This window comes from Amphiprion ocellaris, chromosome 20, assembly GCF_022539595.1.
Source record: "Amphiprion ocellaris isolate individual 3 ecotype Okinawa chromosome 20, ASM2253959v1, whole genome shotgun sequence".
Lineage (NCBI taxonomy): Eukaryota > Metazoa > Chordata > Actinopteri > Pomacentridae > Amphiprion > Amphiprion ocellaris.
In genome coordinates this window covers 30282882-30304317 of record NC_072785.1, presented here as the reverse complement: position 1 = coordinate 30304317, position 21436 = coordinate 30282882, and the positions used below count along the sequence as shown (strand labels likewise).

The 21436-nt window shown below is 40.2% G+C and overlaps 1 protein-coding gene and 1 long non-coding RNA gene across 2 annotated transcripts; one reads left to right on the top strand and one right to left on the bottom strand.

Annotated features, from left to right (window-relative positions):
- Nucleotides 1-3804: 3804 nt before the first annotated feature.
- Nucleotides 3805-6695, top strand: LOC129347727 (uncharacterized). The gene is made up of 3 exons (XM_055005667.1): nt 3805-4401; nt 4752-4906; nt 6154-6695. The coding sequence occupies exons 1-3, from the start codon at nt 4079-4081 to the stop codon at nt 6576-6578; spliced, it is 903 nt and encodes a 300-aa protein (XP_054861642.1). The 5' UTR covers nt 3805-4078; the 3' UTR covers nt 6579-6695.
- Nucleotides 6696-6989: 294 nt separating this feature from the next.
- On the bottom strand, nt 6990-7634 carry LOC129347728 (uncharacterized). The gene is made up of 2 exons (XR_008599966.1): nt 7401-7634; nt 6990-7218 (listed from the first exon to the last, which is right to left on the bottom strand). It is a non-coding gene; the product is annotated as an uncharacterized LOC129347728 (long non-coding RNA).
- Nucleotides 7635-21436: the final 13802 nt, after the last annotated feature.

Below are 21436 nucleotides of genomic sequence, written 5' to 3'. Positions count from 1 at the left end.
CAGACTCCTTAGAGACTGTGCAGACCAGCTCTGTCAGGTGCTGCTGCACATCTTTAACCTGAGCCTGAGTCTGGAGAGGGTTCCTCTGTTATGGAAGACTTCCTGCCTGGTTCCTGTCTCTAAGACCAGGAACCCCAGGGAGCCTAACCACTTCAGACCTGTGGCCCTCACTTCTCACCTGATGAAGACCATGGAGAGGATCGTCCTCAAGAACCTCCGTCCCCAGGTGAGCCAGTATCTGGATCCACTGCAGTTCGCCTACCAACCGAACATTGGAGTGGATGATGCAGTGGTCTACCTGCTGCACAGATCACTGACTCACCTGGAGAAACCCAGCAGCACTGTGAGGGTCATGTTCTTTGACTTCTCCAGTGCTTTCAACACCATCCAGCCTTCTCTGCTTAGGGTGAAGCTTGAAGGAGCGGGAGTAGACTGTCACCTGGCTGCTTGGACCATCGACTACCTCACCAACAGACCACAGTACGTAAGGCTTCAGGACTGTGTGTCTGATGTGGTAGTCAGCAGCATGGAGGTCCACAGGGGACAGTGCTCTCCCCCTTTCTCTTCACCCTGTACACATCGGACTTCCACTACAACTCTGGGAGCTGTCACCTCCAGAAGTTCTCCGATGATACAGCCATTGTTGGGTGCGTATCTGAAGGGGACGAGCGGGAGTACAGGATGGTCATCTCTGACTTTGTGGACTGGTGTGAGCGAAACCATCTGCAGCTCAACGCCAGTAAGACGAAGGAGATGATCGTGGACTTCCGCAGGAGGAGGACACCCCGGACTGCACCGGTGAACATCCAGGGTTTGGACATTGACATGGTGGACACATACAAATACCTGGGTGTTCACCTCAACAACAAACTGGACTGGACACACAATACAGAGGTCCTGTACAAGAAGGACCAAAGTCGTCTCCACCTGCTGAGGAGACTGAGGTCCTTTGGAGTGTGCAGGACTCTGCTCAGGACATTTTATGACTCTGTGGTAGCGTCTGCTATTTTCTATGCAGTGGTCTGCTGGGGAGCAGGGAGCACTGAAAGGGACAGAAAGAGACTAAACAGAAGGTCAGGAGGGCTGGTTCTGTCCTGGACTGTTCCCTGGACTCCATAGAGGAGGTGGGTGAGAGGAGGATGTTGTCAAAGCTCACATCCATCATGGACAATCCCTCTCACCCACTGCATGACACTGTGGGGTCTTTAAGCAGCTCCTTCAGCAGCAGACTGAGACATCCACCCTGCAAGAAAGAGCGCTATCACAGGTCCTTCATCCCATCTGCTATAAGACTTTACAACATCAGCATCACTGGCTGATGTTAACATAAACTGGACTCATATCATTACCACCCCAAACCATAAAATTTGCACAGACATTCTTGCACTGCACATCTTTGCACTTTTAAACTTTATTTTTATTTTTTCTGTTAAAAATTTTGCCACCCTTGTATATATTGTAAATAAAACTGCTGTAACAATGTAAATTTCCCCTGGAGTGGGGAGAAATAAAGAACTTTATCTTATCTTATCTATGATTCTACCAGATAAAACTTGAAACAAGCCCCTTTATTTTTTTAAACCCCTTAATTCTTGTAATGTTCCCAAAATGCATAACTTTGGCCACATTTACACCAAACATCTGCTCTCATTCTGGAGTTTTAGGATCTTAGAACTGACATTCATGGAAACATCTTTAGAGATAGACTTTTCAAATTTAGTTTGAGAACTCGGTTGCATTTTTGCCTAAACAGTAAGAAACTGAAATATTTGGCCACTTTTGGACACTAATGTTCGTTTTCTGATTGTGTAATTCCCTGATTCTCCCATAATTTGACCATTTTTTTGACATATTTTTAATTAATTCACATTACTTTCTAGAAATCTATTTTCAGTTTGACATGAAAGATTCTTTTTTGTGATTTCTTGTCAGAAATGACCTTAAAGTTAATGTAAAAACAGATGTAGAGGAGGAAGAAGGTGAGCTCCTTCTCTTATTTCTGAACTTTAATAATTGGATTTTCCACTTTTTTGTCCCACTAACTGCTCTATCAGAAGTCACATATTGATTTTGGAAACTTTCCATCGTGTCCCGCAGCTTAACCTCCGTCGACACCTTCAGTAATATTCATTGTTCTTTTTCTTTTCCCTCCCGTCTCACCTTATTCTGTCTCTTTCTGTGAGCAGAATTCATATTTCAGGCTTCTGGCTGCAGCTCTCTAAGAGGATCAGTGTAATATGAAATCATCAGTTTAACACCACAGAATCTCGTTAAGCTGCTGTCACAGTTTAGAGGCCGGTGGATCCTTCCAGTGATGAAGTCGCTGATGTGATTTGGATTATTTGCAAAGGTTCAAGCCTTTTCTTTGCATTTGTTTTACTGCCTTTCCATCCGTTAATCTGTCCAGCTAATCCGAGCAGACATTCTCTGCCTCCAATTACCAGCTGAGAGCTGAATTATCACGGTTAGCTTCTCCTTCATGCTGAGTGCTGAGCCAAAGAAAACACTGGGCAGAAATGAGCCTGTCAAGACTCCAGTCCACTCACCTGAAGCTTCACCTGGAGACACGAAGCCTCCAACGAAACTCTGAGCTGAGCTTCGATTCGCTGCCAAGTTGGAGCTCATGCTTGTTCCCATTATCGTCTCTTCACTGCTTCCACAAATTTAACCCAAACTGACAGCTGCTGGCTACTTCCTGTCCAAGAAGTCATAGTTTTAAAGGCTTGTTCCACCTAGAATACGACCTTCTGTCCAAGACCATATAGTTTTAAAGGTTTATCCTATCTAAAATACTGCTTCCTGTGTAGGAACTCATAGTTTTAAAGGTTTGTTCCACTTAAAATATTACTTTGTGTTTCAGAACGTACAGTTTTAAAAGTTAATTCTACCCAAAATGCTACTTCCTGTCCAAGAATGTAGTTTAAAGATTTCTTCAACCCAAAATACTACTTTTGGCCAAGTCGATAAAGTTTTAAAGGTTTGTTCTTCCTAAAAAAAAAAAAAAAAAACTAGTTTTAAAAGTTTGTTACACCTAAAATACTACTTTCTGCCCAAGAATGTATAGTTTTAAAAGTTAATTCTGCCTAAATACTATTTTCTAGGGAAGAAGTTATGGTTTTAAAAGGTTTGTTCCATCCTAAATATGGCTTTCTGTTGAAGAATGTAGTGTTTTAAAGATTTATTATATCTTAAAAAATATTTTATGTCCAAGAAGTCATACCTTTACATTTTTGTTTCACCCTAAATTAACTTTCTGTCCAAATACAAAACATTTTAAAGGGTTAGGGTTAAATGTTTCTTCCACCCAGTTGTCAACAGGTCAGCCAAGGAGAGAAGCTGGAGCAGAAGGCTGAGGTGAGGTGGCCGAGGGCAAATGATAGAATCAGAATCAGAATGAGTTTTATTGCCATTGTTCATGAGGTTCACAAACGAGGAATTTGACTCGGTGCAATGCTGCTACATTAAACATTTAACAAATAGTAGAGATAAAAATAAAGATAAAGTAAATACTATAATAAAAGCTAGCATCTACTATAATAAAAACTAACATCTAAGTACACTGTACAACAAAAAAGTGACTAAGTGAATAAAGTGACCAGTAGCAGCAGGTGGTGGGGGCCACCACATAGTGCAAATATTGTAGTGCAAAAATAGTGCTAATTGTTAATAGTAAAGAGTGGGAGGCAGTTAACAGAGATCTGTCAGGTATATTAAACAGGCTTAAGCCGCGATTCCACAAGCACCGACTCGGCGCGGTGCGGCTCGGCTCGTCTTTGTTTGCGAGCGTTTCCATATGGATTAGTGCATGGTATCAGACACCATTTTCCGTACCTTCTCGGCTGAGGTTCCAAGCGAGATGAAGTGAGCCGAGATGTGACGTCTACATAGTGCAGGCCACTGATTGGACAGGAGTGCAGGCCACTGATTGGACAGGGAGTGACGACACACGAGAGCGACTCCAGCACGAAAACAAAACCGGCATTTAAAAAAAACTAAACAGAGACGGTGTGCATTGCTCTTCACAGACCTCTCTGTCTTCATAATTTTAATATGACAGCCAGACCTGTACTGTGGGTGGATGAAGAGGTCGAGACTTTTCTGTCTTTGGTGGTGGACCAAAGAATACAGAGGGAGCTGGACGGAGAAAGTTTATCAGGAGGTCTCTGAGCGGATGGCCGCTCACATATACAGTAGACTGTATATAAAGAGGACAATGAAGCAGTGTAGGGAGAAGCTGAAAAAGCTCAAAAATGACTATTGGTTCACCAAGGACCACAACGGCCGGCGTGGGTCAACCAGGAGGTGTTGGAAGAGGTTTAATGGAAGCTATTTACTGGCACCGCACCAGCCAGCAACAGGAGGGAGACTCAGCTGCTGCATTATTGGAGACGTTCGAGGACGGTGAGTGTTTTGTGACTTCAAGAAACTTTTACATCATTTATCCCATTGGTGGCAAGCTTCTTTTAAGCAAACAAGTATATTTAGAAAGTAACGTTGTTGTCTCCTGTAGCAGACAATAAGTTAGCCATCAGCGCTAGCTAGTTAGCCATCAGCGCTAGCTAGTTAGCCATCAGCGCTAACTCCGTGCTCTGCTTGTATTTCGTGCTGCTGTTTCTAACGTTTAGCTCTCAGAAGCTAATACATCAGTCAACATGACGAACTAAGCTAGGGGTCGTACAGGTTTATTTTTTTCACAAGTTACAATGTTGTATTTTTCGTGTACTTAGGGTGAATGTTTATTTCTGTTCAAGAATCCCATTCGACGTGCGAAGCCTCCTCCACCTCCGTCATGGAGCCCCCAGCTCCCCTGCCTCTTCTCCACCACCAGCTTCAGGACCAGTACCAGCTCGGACACTGACACTGTCAACATCAACCTCCAGCACGTCACAGCAACTTCTTATCTCTGGTAAGACACGGTAAACAGAGAGCATGGTTAATTTTCGCATTATTATTATTACTACAGGTGTAAATGCCTGCAAGCATGATCAGAACAGTGAGACCAACGACCAAGAATTCAGACAGGTGTAAATGCAAACTGTGCAGCAGCCAGCTCAGGAACTCCTGATGAAAGCTACATGTAGCTACAGTGACACATAAACAGAACACATGCAGCTGCATTTTTTTCTCCATCTACTTAACAAGCAAGTCACTCTAATGAATTTACTTTCTGGTGCAGTGTAGTATTGCAACCATTCTTCTTATAGTCACTAGGTAGCTGTGAAACTGAATGAAAATATACATAGAAATAAGAAAACACAGCTGTTCTTAGCAACTCCAAAATGTGCACAAGATGAAATGAAGTTCACACCACGTTGTTTTTAGTTGTGGTGGAGGAGGTACTGCTTGTGCTTTGGTTAAAATGAAGAGTGCCAAAAATGTATTAAAGTAAAACTATCAAAGACATGATCATGATTGAAAATCAATGGACGGGTGGCTAAACACATCACATCATAGATAGCTGTGGAGTCCTTCAAGCTCCTGGGGACTACAATCTCTCAGGACCTGCAGTGGGAGACGAACATCCACTCCATCCTGAAAAAGGCTCAGCAGAGGATGTATTTCCTACGACAGCTGAGGATTGATCCAGTTCTACACTGCAGTCATCTGATCTGTCCTGTGCACCTCTGGATCAGCCACACAGCAGGACAGAAACAGACTACAGCCTGTAGTATGGACTGCAGAAAACATCATCAGAGACTCCACTCACCCTGGACATTAAACTGTCTCCCCCCTCCCCTCTGGCAGGCGCTACAGATCCCTGTACACAGAAACCTCCAGACACAAAAACAGTTTCTTCCCCACTGCCATCACTGTAATAAACAGCTGAGTCATTCCTACACACCTGTACAATAGTCACTATTCCAATGGACATGTACAGCATTTTTTTCACCATGAACAGCATTCTCTGCTTTTGCACTGCTGTGTTTATAGCAATTATCGTTTTGCTAATGTGTTTATTCCAGTCTAGCTGTAAATTTCTGTTTATATTGTTTTATTTAATTTTGCTCCTATTTTTTCCTCTTTCTATAGTTTCTTTATTTTTTATTATTCTCTTCCATATTCTTAGTGTGACACCAACAGCCAAAACCAAATTCCTTGCATGTTGTGTACTTACTAAAGCTGATTCTGATCACTTTTCTGTCTTTGGTCTAGGCAAGAGGAAAAGGTGCAACAGAAAATTGGACCTTCCAAGCGTCCTTGTGGAGATGCAGGCTGAGGAGGAGTGGAGTCATTCCCAGCATGATGAGAACATCTGGTTGCTCCTCAGCGAGGCAAGAGAGAATGAAGCGGCCTTGCAGTGGAGGAGATGGTCCAGAATGCTGCCTTCAACCAGTCATTCCTGGGTGTGCTGGGGCAGCTGGTGCAGGCAGTGCTGGGTGTACTGGGGCAGCTGGTGCAGGCAGTGCTGGGTGTACTGGGGCAGCTGGTGCAGGCAGTGCTGGGTGTACTGGGGCAGCTGGTGCAGGCAGTGCTGGGTGTACTGGGGCAGCTGGGGCAGGCAGTGCTGGGTGTACTGGGGCAGCTGGTGCAGGCAGTGGGCAGCCAGTGAGTCCACCTCCCAGAGACTTGAGATTTAGTTGTATATAGTTTTACTTTTAGCCCTCCACTGTAGGAGAGGCCCACCACAGTTTGTACTTTGCACATTGTAAATAGTTTTGATTTTGCTGCTGACTAATAAACTATTTTGTGACTTATGTGATTCCATCATAACTTTTCATTTTGTCTGTTAAGACACTGGTAGGAAAAGAGTCAACAGTCTGAACCAAACAATTCTGTATTCCCTAATAATGCATTTATGTTTAATGGGATTTAACATGTTTTAACACAAACTCCTTTATGGTTCATAATTCCGTTGACTGAATTACACCAAAGCAATACTGATTTATCAAACTGGAATATTCTTAAAACAGCTGTTTTAATGTTTTGGTGTTTAATTTGTCATGTGATCTTGCTAACCTTCACAAATAAAACAATAGCATAGACACATCTGCAAAAGGTACAAAAGTTTATTGTCAGAATTGCATTAAAGAAAACAATAGCGGTCCGGGGACAGAAAAACAGAAGTATAGCGAGGAAGAATAACTTTTAACTTCTGCATGAGACGTAGTGCATCAGTGCATCCTGTACATCTCTGCCCTCCTCCTCTACACCTTGTACCACTGCAGGCTCATGTGCTGCTGCTTCAGGTAAATCCCATGAAGTCTCATCAGAGAGCATCTGAAACACATACACAGCATACATATTTTAATATCTGAAACACATACACAGCATACATGTTTTAATATCTGAAACACATACACAGCATACATATTTTAATACCTAATAGCAATAAACTGCAGCCATTACAGGGTCGTTCACAGGACTGATACACGATAGCTAGCGAACTAGCATTAGCTTACCCTCATATGTCGTCTCGTTCATATCCTCTTGTCTTCAGCTTGATACTGCTGCATCGCCTCCTAAACTCTCCTGTGTGTCTCCTGAGTGTTCCGACTCGCTGCTCTCAGTTTTCTCAGACTCTTCTATTACTTTGAATCTGACAGAAAGCCACAGACCGAGCAGCAGGTGAACCATCGTCTCCGTTATGTTGCGTTTGTGTCGCACGCAAATGACGTTAAGGGACTTCCGGCTCGCTGCGCTATGAGACTCCACCCACGATGAGGCTAAATGAAAAAACAACTAAACCGAGACGAGCCGAGTAGATGCTGAAGGAAATTGTGTCTTGCACCGCGCTGTATCAACATTTGGGATAGAGGACCGAGTCTTCAGCGGTTGCTAATAAAGTTTTGTTTTATTGAGTATCCAAACCAACGTAGAGGTGAATAGCGCCACCCAGTGTATCGGAATGTGTTCACAAGCTCGGCATCAATCCATTATCTGGAATCGATTTGCCTTGACTTGATGTGCAGGGTAACCAATCAGGTGTTAGGATCCGCCCACCGACTTTGACGGGCGAGGTTGACAGATAAAATAAATTCATGATCCACTGCAACACAAGGACCATGAAATAATTAATTAAATAGTGAAATAATGAAATATGTTTTTTACTTAAAATGAATTGGTATTTTAATTAATTAATAACATATTTAATAACACATTTATGTATTTAATTCCAATTTTAATTAATTAATGACATTTGATTTCAATTTTAATTAATTAATGACATATTTAATTAATTATTTAATGATGTATTTATTTATTTAATTTTGGCACTTTTTAGTCCTCCATACTGAGAAGCAGGTTAGCGGTAGTCAGAAAGGCAGAACACCTTAGGGAGAAGAGAAAGAACATGCAAGGTTAACATTTTTTAGGAACCCTTTTAAATTTGAGAAGGACATGTTTAATCAGGAAAACGGAGGGCAACTTAAAGCAGCAAAGTTAGAGGTTGAAGAGTATTTGAGGTTGACGTATTCAGATTCAGAGGAGAATAGGAACATAGCTCTTCCACCCGACATGCTACCATTGGGGGAAGTGGGTCAGGAGATGGATGTTAGCCTACTGAGATGGAGAGAAGTTGTGGAGGTGGTCAGAAGGCTTCGTCAGGCCCAGGGCCTAATGGAGTCCCCTACAGGGTCTACAAGAGTTCACCTGGCATCTAAAGGATACTGTGGAGACATCTGGGAATAGTCTGAGAGAAACAAAGTATCCCAAGAGCATCACATAGGACAGGAGGTGTTTTCATCCCTAAGGAGAAGGAGGCATCAGACCTCAGCCAGTTATGGATGATTTCTCTCCTAAATGTAGAGGGAAAGATTTTCTTCAGTATTGTAGTGCAGAGGTTGGCTAGTTACTTAGTGAGGAATGGTCTGATGGATTCTACAGTGCAGAAGGCAGGGATATTGGAATTTTGTGGATGCATGGAGCAGAATAGCATGATTTGGCAACAGATTCAGACAGCTAAGAGGGAGAAGAGAGACTTGAATGTTGTGTTTTTAGATCTGGCTAATGCATTTGGATCAGTGCCACATAGCCTTATTTAGAGTTCCTTTCACTACTTTAAGGTGCCAGAAATGGTTGGTAACGTGGTGAAAGCATATTTCCAGGACATCAGATTATGTGTGAGTACAGGAGATTTTACAACAGGCTGGCAAAGATTGTAGGTTGGTCTTGTGGCAGGATGTACAGTATCACCGTCAGCTTTCACAATGGCTATGGAGTTAATTATCAGGGCTTCAAAGTGGGTCGTAGGTGGAGAGAGACGGCAGAATAGAATGCATCTTCCACCAGTTACAGCTTATATGGATGATATGAAACTGATAACTACAACAGTGCCATGTACAAAGAGGTTGTTAGATAGGATAAATAGGAATCTCAAAGGGGCTAGTATGAGGATCAAGCCTAGTAAATCAAGGAGTATTTCGTTATACAGAGGGAAAGTAAGTGATAAGAAGTTTTCCATAGATGGTGAGGAAATTCCTACCATTAGGGAGAAATCAGTCAAGAGCTTAGGAAGGTGGTATAATGTGGACCTCAATGATTAAGGAGCAAGTTGCGCAAAGGCAGGTCGTCAATCTTCTCGGTGGGGGGAGGAAGGAAAAGCGGCGGGGGGGAGCGGCGAGCGGCGACCGCCCGCGGAGCGGGAGGTCGCCGGATCGATCCCCGGCCTCGGCGACGGTTCGAAACGGCCAAAACGAAGCACGTTAACGGGTACGGTGCCGTCGCGTGCGCGTGGCGGTACCGGTACGCGCACAGTATAAGCGTGGAAAATACTGCACCGTTATACTGCAGTATAAATACACACACACACACACACACACACACACACACTGTTAAAATTACACATAAATTATACACGTATTCTGTATTTACTGATATACATGTACTCTTTGTGCACTCTGTGTGTAGTAATGTACACTCTATGTGTGTAGTAATATACTTGTACACTCTGTGTAGTAATGTACACTCTGTGTGTGTGTACTAGGATACATGTACTCTGATTTATTTCCATAAGTCTACTAACAGACTGTTTCCCTCCAGGAGGCTGTGCAGCATCAGAACCAGAACCAGAACCTCTAGATTCCATCTGCATCTCAGTGAACATCAGCTTCTAATAGAACTCTTATTCCATGTCAGGAATTTAACTTTTGCATTTATACAGTCTGACTGATGTCATCATCTTCTCCTCAGTTATAATACTTATTTATCATTTGCTTTCACGACCTATAGTACTGCTACCAGTACTATTAATCACTACAACTAATACTACTACCAGTACTAATAATACTACTTTAAATGTACCACTCATCCCTCAGTAAGCCACTTTACACACACCCTGTAAATGCTGCTGTTTATGTGTTCTTATATTGGTGTTATTTTTATTGTTCCTGTTTTTTTCTTAGTTTCTTTCCCTGATCACTGCACTCAGAGCAGAGACTCACCAGAGTCACATTTCTTATTTATGTGTAAAAAGTGGGCCAATAAAGCTGATTGTGATTGTGATTTGATTCATTTCTTTCTTCTATTGGTGTATTTCATGCTGTGTTTTAGACTTATTCCTGCTGGAACCACAACTAGGACCTGTCCATCATGTTCTACACCAACCTTCAGACCTCATGTTCCAGCTGATAGATCCTGATGATCAGGTTGACCTCTGACCTCTGTGTTAATGTGTTTTACTGAGCTGCTGAGGTTCAGACGTCCTCAGAGTGATGCAGATAAACCAACAGGAACACTGAAGATGCAGTTTTCTTTTGGATGCATCAGTGATTTCTGGATGTTCTGACGGTTTGGGAACCCAGCAGAACATCTGCTTTAAGTGCTTCATAATAAATACACATAAAATCAGTCACAATAATAAAGTGCAGCATATTTTTTACACCGGCAGGTCAATTAAAGCAGAAGAAGGCAGATGTATTGATCAGTGATCAGGTTTTTAACGGCACATGAACTGATCCTGATCAGAAAGTCTCCAATTATTAATATTAATAATAATATTAGTGTCATGTGGTGCATTAACATGTAAATAGAAGCTAAATTAAAGCGTTTAACAGCTTTAATCCATCTGGTTTAAACAACACAGTGTGTATGTACATTATTATACGTTGGTACATGAATAAAACTGTAATTAATATTAATTTAATAACTCCACGGTTATTCTCGACATTATTTTACATCCTTACACAACTAATTCACCACAGCGGATTAAAAACACACAACAGTAAAGTCAGCCTGACTGTTGTCTGTCAGAAACTATAATTCCGCGCAGTTATTTCCCTAAAATGAGAGAAAAAATGCGTTTAAACACATACAGCGGCGTCAGCGGGCCGATTTGAACTGCCGCAATGGTGCTTGGGAAGTCCCGCGGTCACGTGACCTAATTGGAACAACCGGGCGAGCCGGTTGGGCGCCAAAAACTGGACAGCAGAGATTGGAACGAGCGAGCGATGTGATTGGCCGAGCGGAAACAGCAGTAAGCGTGTCGCACTCAGCACCATGAGAGAGGAGAGGGTGCCCGGGAGTACAAGAGGAAATTGGAACAATTGGAACAGAGAAGATTACGAATTTATACGCGCAAATACGCGCTTGTATTCTAGATTAATGTGGCCAATATCCATTTATGAAGTTCCATTATCCACTGCAGAGAGAATGGAAAGGCTAGTCAGTTCTTCTATTAGGAAATGGTTGGGTGTTCCCAGGTGCTTAAGCAGTGTAGCTTTGTATGGGAAAGGGATACTTCAGCTGCCAGTATCTCATCTAACAGAGGAGTTTAAATTCACCGAGGTTAGGACAGAGCTCTTATTATCTGGGAGTAAGGACAGTTTAGTTAGCAACGTGCTTCCGAATCCTACAAGGGGGACAAAATGAAACCCGAGAGCAGCAGTGCAGGAAGCTTACAGCATATTCTGTCTGGTTGCACAATTAGCCTATGACAAGGCCAGTATACATGGCGGCATAATTAGATGCTGAGAAGCTTAGAGGCAGGAATTGAAGAGAGGAGAAAGCAGGAGAATTCTGGATGTTCTAGTAAGGAGAGGTTAGTGGTGAAATTAGTTGGAGAGGGAGAAAAGGATGAAGGCCTTAAGTCAGAAAGGATGCAGGAGCCGCCTGGTAGGAGCTGGTGATTTGGAAATACAGGTAGATTTAGGAGGAAAGCTTGTTGTTCCCCAAGAAATAGTTTGTACTAATCTGACGCCAGACATTGTTTTGTGGTCTGTGAAGGAAAAGACTGTGAATTTCATTGAGTTAACAGTCCCCTGGGAAAATTCAGTGGAAGCAGCTCATGAGAGGAAGAAGGCTGGATATGCAGACTGAAAGACAGAGGCTGAGCAGAAGGGATGGAAAACCAGAGTTGGTCCAGTTGAAGTGGGGTGTAGAGGCTTTGTTGCAGGGTCAGCTATTTCCCTTTTGAGGGAGCTGGGAGTGCAGGGGCAGAATCTGAGGAAGACTGTGAGGGACATGGCAGATGTGGCTACTAGATCTAGTCAGTGGATATGGATGAGGAGAAATAATAATAGTTGGGGGTGAAACAGAGGTGGTGAGGAAGTAGGGGGAGGTAGAGAACAAGCCCTGTCCTTCACTCTGCTCTCCCCGCCTTCTTTTCCCTCCACCAATGGGCAGAGATCCAGGAAGAGGAAGTGTAGATCAGGTGGGGGAGTGGCCTGTTAGAGTCTCTCTGGGACCATGCGGCCATCTCAGGTAGTGATGGTGAAATCGAAGCTTCATGAAGCAATGAACCACTTTGACACAATTGCATCAAGAATGACACGCTGCTTCGAAGCATTTGACACAACCAGAAGAGTGACATCTGCTGGCTCTGTGTCAGAACTGCACCTAAGTGGAGAAAACTGAAAAAGCCTCAGGACTGCCTGTCTGACACTGCTTTGTACTTGCAATAAATATTTTAAAACGGTATATATGTCTGTTTGTGTGTATGTATATACACACACAAACTATCTATATATATCTATATCTATATCTACATATCTCTATATATATCTATATCTATCTATCTATCTATCTATCTATCTATCTATCTATCTATCTATCTATCTATCTATCTATCTATCTAAATAATGTGATAACATGTGTGTGTGTGTGTGTGTGTGTGTGTGTGTGTGTGTGAGAATCTCTGTGTATGTATCTATCTGTGTTATTTAATGTATGAAATGCAACTAAATATATCTAAACTAAATTCTACCTAAATGTGTACTCTCCTTAACCTCTTTCAAAATGACAAATGACAAATGCGCTAGCGTAATCTCTTCTCAAAAACCGTTGAGGAGTGAATAAGACCCCTTTTAAGACCTGGACAGACTGAAATGTCCAACCCCTTCAAAGTTCCCGCGAAGCACCGCGACACACGCTGTGACGTAACGAGGCCTCGCTCTCGGTAGTCACGTGATTGTGGGCGTGCTGAAACAGGGATCGAAACACTGTCTCGGGACACTTTTGCTTCAAAAGCTCGGCACTGTGTCGAGTAAACTGGCTCGAGCGTAACATCACTAATCTCAGGTAAGGCTGTGACGTAAGGTAGTGGCTGTGTCTTTTTCATTTGTTTGTTGGTTTTCTTGTTAGGTAGCAGTTAGCAATGAGCAGTTAGCAATTGGTACTTGCATCCTCGATGAAGTCTACTTGTATAGTCTCTGTCTGTGGTGAGCTTGGGTGAAGTAATGATGTATCTTTGCAATTAGCAATTGGCATTAGCATGTAGCACTAGCAGGTTTGGCTGGCTTGTATAGTTTCTTTGTCAGTGATAAGTTTGCTTTGGACATGGTTGTAGCCTTGCAACTAGCATTAGCATTTAGAGGGTTTGGATAGTTTATAAGGATAGTTTCTTTGTTACTTTTTAAGCAGTTGGCACTAGGTATTGAGCATCTTGCACTAGCTAACTGCTAGCATCAGCACTGGTCGCTACCTGGAGCATCTCCTAAATGGGCCTGGGTCAGTTGAACGTAGCAGTGCTGTTTGGATTGGTAGCAGCAGTGTGAAATGGCACTGGGGGGGGGGGGGGGGGGGGGGGGGGAGCGTGAATCTGAATCTGAGACTCCAGAGTTCACCTCCTAGCCTCCTGGAGGAGTTGTGAGACTAAACAGGCGAAACACCATTGAAGGGAGGTTTCCACCTGATGACCCCCAGAGATGTTAGGAATCACTGCTCACTGGTGTGTATAGTGATGGTCAGGGATGCTAGGTCCTTCATTGAGTGCACATCCTCTTTGTTTGGAGCACAAGTGTCTTGTGTTTAAATTAACTTTCTGTCGAAATACAAAACATTTTAAAGGTTTAAGGTTAAATATTTCTTCCACCCAATTAATGTTTTCCAACTAACAAGTTATGATTTTAAAGGTTTGTCTTACCCAAAACACTACTTTCTGTCTAAGCATATATCGTTTTGAAGGTTAGTTCCACCCAAAATACTACTTCCTGTCCAAGAATGTGTAGTTTTCAAGGTTGGTTCCACCCAAAATACTACTTTCTGGCAAATTAGATATAGTTTTAAACGTTTGTTTGGCCTAGAAAAAAAAACTACTTTCTGTCCGAGATTGTATAGCTTTAAAGGTTTATTATACCTAAAAATCTACTTCCTGTCCAAGAACTCATGCTTTTAAAAGTTTGTCTTACTCAAAATGCTTCTTCCTGTCCAAGAATGTGTTGTTTTAAATGTTAGTTCCACCTAAAATACTACTTTCTGTGCAAGTACTTTTGCTTCACATATTTGTTCTGTCTGAAATATTGCCATCTATTCAAGTACTTGGTTTAAGGGTTTATTTAAGGGTTTATTCCACCCAAAATGTCACTTTTATTTTCAAAAGTAAGTTCAAACTAAAACACTGCTTTTGTCTAAGTACTTTAAGTAAAGTTTCAAAGGTTTCTTACACCCAATTAGTACTTTTTAACAAACAAGGCATGGTTTTATAGATTAATTTCACCCAAAATACTACTTTGTGTCCAGGTGCTTATAGTTTAAAAGGTTTTCTTCCGCTCAAAACTGTAAGAAGTTCCTTTTTTAGCTGCCAAGTTGGAACTCATGCTGATTCCCATTTTCATCTCCTCACCGCTGCTGAAAATAGAAACTCTTTTACTCAAACTGACAGCCATCAGCTCAGAAACACCTAATTGCTGCTAGTGGAAACGTGAGAAGCTTCCTTACACTGTTTACGCCTCTTCAGCTGCTGCGGTTTGAAGCTACTTTTGAAGCTCATTTACTCCAGAATTGTGTTTTTTTTAGTGTCACTCATGAAATGTTGATGTCTTTTTACTGTATCTTTGTGTGAAGCAGCAGCTTTGGAGGGATTTCCACTCAGAATTTTTAATGATATTATGTGTCTGCAGCAGAGGAGGCTGTAGTTCAAGCACCACACTACTAGGACCTTTGTTTGTTGTGATAGCGCCACCTGTCAAACTGGTAGGTTGCTAATGTTCACTACTTATAGTGTTAAAGGTCTGTACCATCCAAACTGTCACTTCTAGTTTTACAGGTTTGTTCTACCCCAAACACTACTTTCTGTCCTATAGTTTTTAAGGTTTTTGAGTTGTGGTTTTACAGGTTTGCTCCACCTAACCGCGTACTCATGGTTTCTAAGTAGTCATACTTTTAAATGTTTGTTCCAACCAAAATGCTATTTTCTCTCAAAGTACTTGTAGTTTTGAAAGTTTATACAACACAAAATATTACTTTCTTTCCAAGTATTTATAGTTTTGTAGGGATAGTCCCATCCAGAATACTACTGTCTGTCTAAGAATGTATAGTTTTACAAGTGTATTTCATCTAAAATACTATTTTCTCACTAAGTACATGTAGTTTTAAAGGTTTGTTCCACTTAATTAATGCTTTCTAATGAACAAGTTATGGTTTTATAGGGTTGTTCCACCCAAAATATTACTTTCTGCCCAAGTATTTCTAGTTTTGTAGGATTCATTCTACCACAAAACTCTCGCTTTCTGTCCAAATACTTACAATGTTATTGGCTTATTTTACTAAAATCTTACTGTTCTGTTCAATCTGAAATACAACTTATAGATTTAAATGTTTGTTCCATCCAAAATACTATTTTCTGTCCACAAATGTATGGCTTTACAAGTTTACCCCACCCAAAATACTACTTTCTGTCCTAGTATCTAAAGTTTTAAGGTTTTTGAGTTATGGTTTTATAGATTTGTTGTCAAATAAGTACTCACAGTTTTGAATGCTAGTTCTGTCCAAAATGTTTTCTGTCAAAGTACTTATAGTTTTACAAATTTATACTATACAAAATGCTAGTTTCTGCCCAAGTATTCAACATTTTAGTTTCTTCTAGTGGAAATATTACTTTCTGTCCAAATACATACAGTTTTATTGGTGTATTCTACCAAAATACGATGGTACTTTATGTCCAAGAACTTGTTTTTTTCAATCTGAAATTCAACTGATAGATTTAAATGCTTGTTCCATCCAAAATACTACTTTCTGTCCAAGTGCGTATAGTTTAAGGTTTGCTTTGCCCAATTAATATTTTCTAACTAATGAATTAGAATTTCAAAGTTTTATTACATATAAAATACCACTTTCTGTTGAAATACTTCCAGTTTGAAAGCTTTATTCCACTCAATTAATACTTTCTAAGAAAAAGCTTTGGTTTTAAAGATATATTTTTCAACCCAATGTACTACTTTCTGTCCAAGAACTTATAGTTTTAAAAATTTATTCTATCTAAAATGCTACTTATAGTTTTAAAGACTGATAGTTCCACCCACATGTATGTATAGTTTGAAATGTTTATTCCACTCGATTAGTGTTTTCTATTGAAAAAGTTACGGCTAAAGGAGTTTATTTCACCCAGAATGATGCTTAAATAGATTTAAAGGGTTGTTTTGGTCAGTGTGTGTGGGTTTGAAGGGTTGGCTTGTCTTTGGATTGAACAAGTTATTATCATGTATTCTGGTCCCAAAAAAAAAAAACAGATAATGAAAAACCTGAAACTGCCACCTCCTCTGTTGCAAACAAATGGTAATCATTTTTAAAGCTTGTTTCAAAACCACAACACTGCTCCTCTCCAAAATACAAAGTATGTGACATATTTGGTAGTAGAAATTGCTGGCGTAAAATTTGTGTTTTTATTTAGTGGTGTGGTGAAATTAATGTCAGAGGAATGGATTTTGTGCACAGCCGCTTTTTTTTCGGCCACTTTTTAAATGCAGAAACCTTTTCCATGAGCAGCCTGATGAAGAGGCCGCATCCAGAATGATTTATTACTCATGTGTGAATCAGATCAGCCTTTTATTGTTGTCGGAGCAGATTCAGCCTCATGACTCATCAGCGAATAAAGCTGTTAGATGATTTTACATTCACTGAACTTAGCAAAATATTGGAAATGTCGAGTGCGATACTATAATTCAGGCAGATCTCGGAGGTGATATTAAGATTTAAAATGAAATGCTCCAGTTTAATTTGAAAAGCCTGGAAATGGAGCTGAAAAGTGGAGGATTTTCAGCACATCTGCAGATAAAGGACACGGTGGATGAAGTGGAACTGAATGTTAATCCTGGACTGAATCATAGCAAAATGTCACTAACAATGACCCTGTTTGCTCTTCATGGAGACAAAGAGCCACTGAATAAAAAATGATGTCTAATATAACAGAGAGGAAAGTTTCAGCTTCCATGTGGGAAAATGTGTTTTCCACATAAAAGGAAATGTAAGAATGTCGACCCTGAAATTATACGAGGCCTTTAGAATTTTTCGTACAGATTAGTGTCATGTCATCTACTGGATCTACAACTAACGTACTTCAGTGTTTTCTCGTCAAATATAGTCACATTTTGCCATTTTAGAGTACATGAAAGTTCATTCTTCAGTTAAGTAAAATATATTTTTACCTTAGACAGCAACAAGGAATAACTTTTTGAATCCAATTAAATGATGTTGATTGTCTTTGTATGTAGCCCTGTGACAGACTGGTGACCTGTCTAGGGTGTCCCCTGCCTTCACCTGAGTCAGCTGGGATAGACTCCAGCCCCCCCCGCGACCCTAGTGAGGATTAAGCGGTGTATAGATAATGGATGGATAAATGATGTTGAACCAAATTTCAAAACAAGATTAAACTTACACCTATCTGTAAACCTCTGTTTACAATATAAAATATAACTGCACGAAGGCAGACGGTAAAGTCAAACAAAAGCTAGGCAAAATGAAGATACAGTTAAACCAAGAAGCTATCCAGAGATTCATTTTAGCTTCTTTGCGAAGCTAAAGTTAGTTTGGAAGAGTTTGATGCCCATGTTAGCTTTTAATTAAAGCTAATGTTGGCTTTAAAAAAAGTTAATGCCCATGTTAGCTTGTTTCTGAAACCAATGTTAGCTTGAAAGGAGTTACGTAAAGGAAGTTAAGGTTCATTTTAGCTTCTTTATAAAGCTAAAGTTAGTTTAATGACTGATGTCCATGTCAGCTTATTTCAGAAGCTAATATTAGCTTCAAAGAAGTTAACGCCACTGTTAGCTTTAATTTGAAGCTAACATTTACTTAAAAGAAGCCATGTTTGCTTCCTATTAAAGATAATGTTGGGTTAAAAAAGTTAATTCCTTTTTTCTGAAACCAATGTTAGCTTAAAATAAGCTAGGTAAAGTAAGTTAAGGTCCATTTTAGCTTCTTTATAAAGCTAAAGTTAGTTTAAAGACATTCATGTCAGCTTGTTTCGGAAGCTGGTATTAGCTTCAAAGAAGTCAACGTCACTGCTAGCTTTTATTTGAAGTTAACATTTACTTAAAAGAAACCTTGTTCGCTTCCTATAAAAGCTAATGTCGGGTTAAAAAAAGTTAATGTCCATGTTAGCTTGTTTCTGAAGCTAATCTTAGCTTAAAAGAAGTTAGGTTTGAGAAAGTTAAGGTTAATTTTAGTTTCTTCGTGAAGCTAAAGTTAGTTTAGAAGAGCGTGGTGCCCATGTTAGCTTGTTTCTGAAACCAGTGTTAGCTTAAAATAAGCAAAGTAAAGGAAGTTAAAGTTCATTTTAGCTTAGTTTAGAAGAGACTGGTGTCTATGTTAGCTTGTTTCTGGAGCTAATATATAAGCTTAAAAGAAGTCAACATTCTTGTTTGCTTTTTTTTGAAGCTAATGTAAGTTAAAAAGAAGTTAACACCAATGCTAACTTCTGTCTTAAGCAAACATTAGCTTAAAGGATGTTAGCACACCTGCCAGGCTCTTTTTGTCACTAATGCTAGCCTAAAAGTAGTCAACGTCCTTGTGTGCTTGTTTTTGAAGCTAACATTAGCTTAGAAGAAGTCAATGTGCATGCTGTTTGTTTCTGAAGCTAACGCAAGCTTAAAAGAAGGTAAGTTAAAAGAAGGTAAGTTAAAGAAAGTTAGTCATTTAGCATCTCTGTGAAGCTAAATTTGGTTGCAAAGAATTAACATCCATATTAGCTTGTTTTGGATGCTAACATTAGTTTAAAAGAAGTGAAGTTAAAGGAATTTAAGGCTCAAGAATGCATGGTTAGGGTTACAAGTTTATTCCACTTAAAATACTGCTTCCTGTAAAGTAGTTTCATTCTTAGGATTCTGTTATCTTAAAGGAAGTTGAGTTCAAGAAAGTTACAGTTTTTCATTCAGTTTATGACAGATTTCTAATGAAAAAGCAGGTGTAGGTGAGAGAAGTCGCTTTATTATTTGTTTTGACAACTTGTAATGTTCAATTCCATGCCTATTTTTTAATGTAATGTTATTTTTTGGTGTTTTCAGCAGACAGTAACTTCTAAATAAAGGAGACTTAAACAGAGAGGACGAGCAGATGGAGGCAGAGCTGGATTCAGACCAGCAGCAGGTAGAATATGATCATATAAATGTCAAGAACCCGTTTCTACAACATTAATTTAATGTGAAGTGCTTCTATTTTTAATTTGGAAATGTTAATGTGATGTTCAAGAATTGTTCTGCAGGAGGCTCAAAGCTCCAATACTTTTATTAACTGCTGGGAAATATGGGATGGGATGTTCATAAAATTCTATACAACAGTTTTGTTCTGTATTTTTAGTGCATTTTGCATTTTTTACTACAATTTATTCTACAAAACTAGAAAAAGGAATCACAGTCATCATCAGAAACACGTCTACAAGGTCTACAGGTGTCTTTTTAAAGTGGGAGATGAAAGTTTATGAATCAGAATTAAAAGAAGCAGTGAAGTGTATAAAAAGTAGATGATATTTAAACAGTAATTCAACATAGCTGAGCTCTTTTCAATGGAAAATACCGTGTTTGAGACTTTAAAAGGGGCCATAATGTTGGGAACAGTGGGATAAAGAGAAAGACAGATGTAGTTAAAGTAAGGTGTATTAAATTTCCACTTTTTTGTTGCTCTGCATGATTTTACATTGGATCCTGGGACTGTTTGAGCAGCCTCACAGCTCCAACCTGCAGAACATTGTGTTTTTTACTGGTATTATAGCTGTATTAGTTCTGTAACCTTCACATTTTCTTCTCTTATACTTGTATAATTGGATGTAACACCAAAAGACTCCTGATCCTCGGGGCGGTCGGGTTATTTAGATGTAGACAGAAAAGAAAAAGTCTCTTTAAAGGATAAATTAAATGTAAAATAGTGTTATTGCAGTCTCGTATTTTTGAAATTAGAATCGACTTTCCGCTAATTCAAGTGGTGGCTTTAATTACAGTGATGAGGGTTTTTTTTTTTCTTCCTTTGCATGACGGCATGTTTCAGCCCTTTGATTAAACTTCAAAAGGCTTTTGTTCGACAGTGACACTGATCACAAATGATCCAACCGGGAGACAGGAATAGGAATACGACAGAAATAATAGATATGTGTGTTGTCTGCACGTGTTCTGGTTCTGTTGCACACATGTACGGACTGTTTTTTTGTCATTTCAGAGGGTTACATCATGGAGGGGAGGTGGAGGCGATGCAGTCTGATGGTGGTATCCATTATTTGGAGCCCCACTGGGCCTTCATCACCCCAGATGCACCCCGTGAGCTTCACTGGAACACTGCAGCATAAAAAAGTAAGTAAACATGTTCAAATGGGTGACAAATTAAAGGAAAACCCAACATAACAAGTCTCAATAAGGTATTGGGCCACCATGTGCCACCAGAACAGCTCCTAGGCATTGATTCTCCATGTTTTAGGAACTGTACTGAAGGAAAACCCTTCTTGAAGATGTTTCTTCATTTTGTGTTTTAATTATGGTTGATATCGATGCCCATAGCTGTTCAGTTGGACGAGACCACTTCCATGAGCATAAAAATGTTCTATCGCAGGACAAAGATGATTTTCCAGAACAACTTTGTATTGATATGCAGTTGTTCGTCCCTCTAAAGAAGACAAAAGGATCCAAAACATGCTTGGAAAATGCCACCAACAGCATAAAACAACCACCAGATCCCATAAATGTAGAAGTCAGGGGTTTGGGTTTTCCTTTAATTTGTCACCCATTTTGGGTTTATGAATCAGTCCATGTTATTTCTGACAGCTGTCTATATGGAGTTCATTTAGGAACAAAAACACAGACTAGTT

Excerpts from the sequence above, each read along its gene's own strand:
- LOC129347727 (XM_055005667.1), top strand. The coding sequence starts at position 4,079 with ATGAAGAGGTCGAGACTTTTCTGTCTTTGGTGGTGGACCAAAGAATAC. Across the intron at positions 4,402-4,751 it reads ATTGGAGACGTTCGAGGACG|AATCCCATTCGACGTGCGAA; the intron begins GTGAGTGTTTTG and ends TTTCTGTTCAAG. Across the intron at positions 4,907-6,153 it reads ACAGCAACTTCTTATCTCTG|GCAAGAGGAAAAGGTGCAAC; the intron begins GTAAGACACGGT and ends TCTTTGGTCTAG.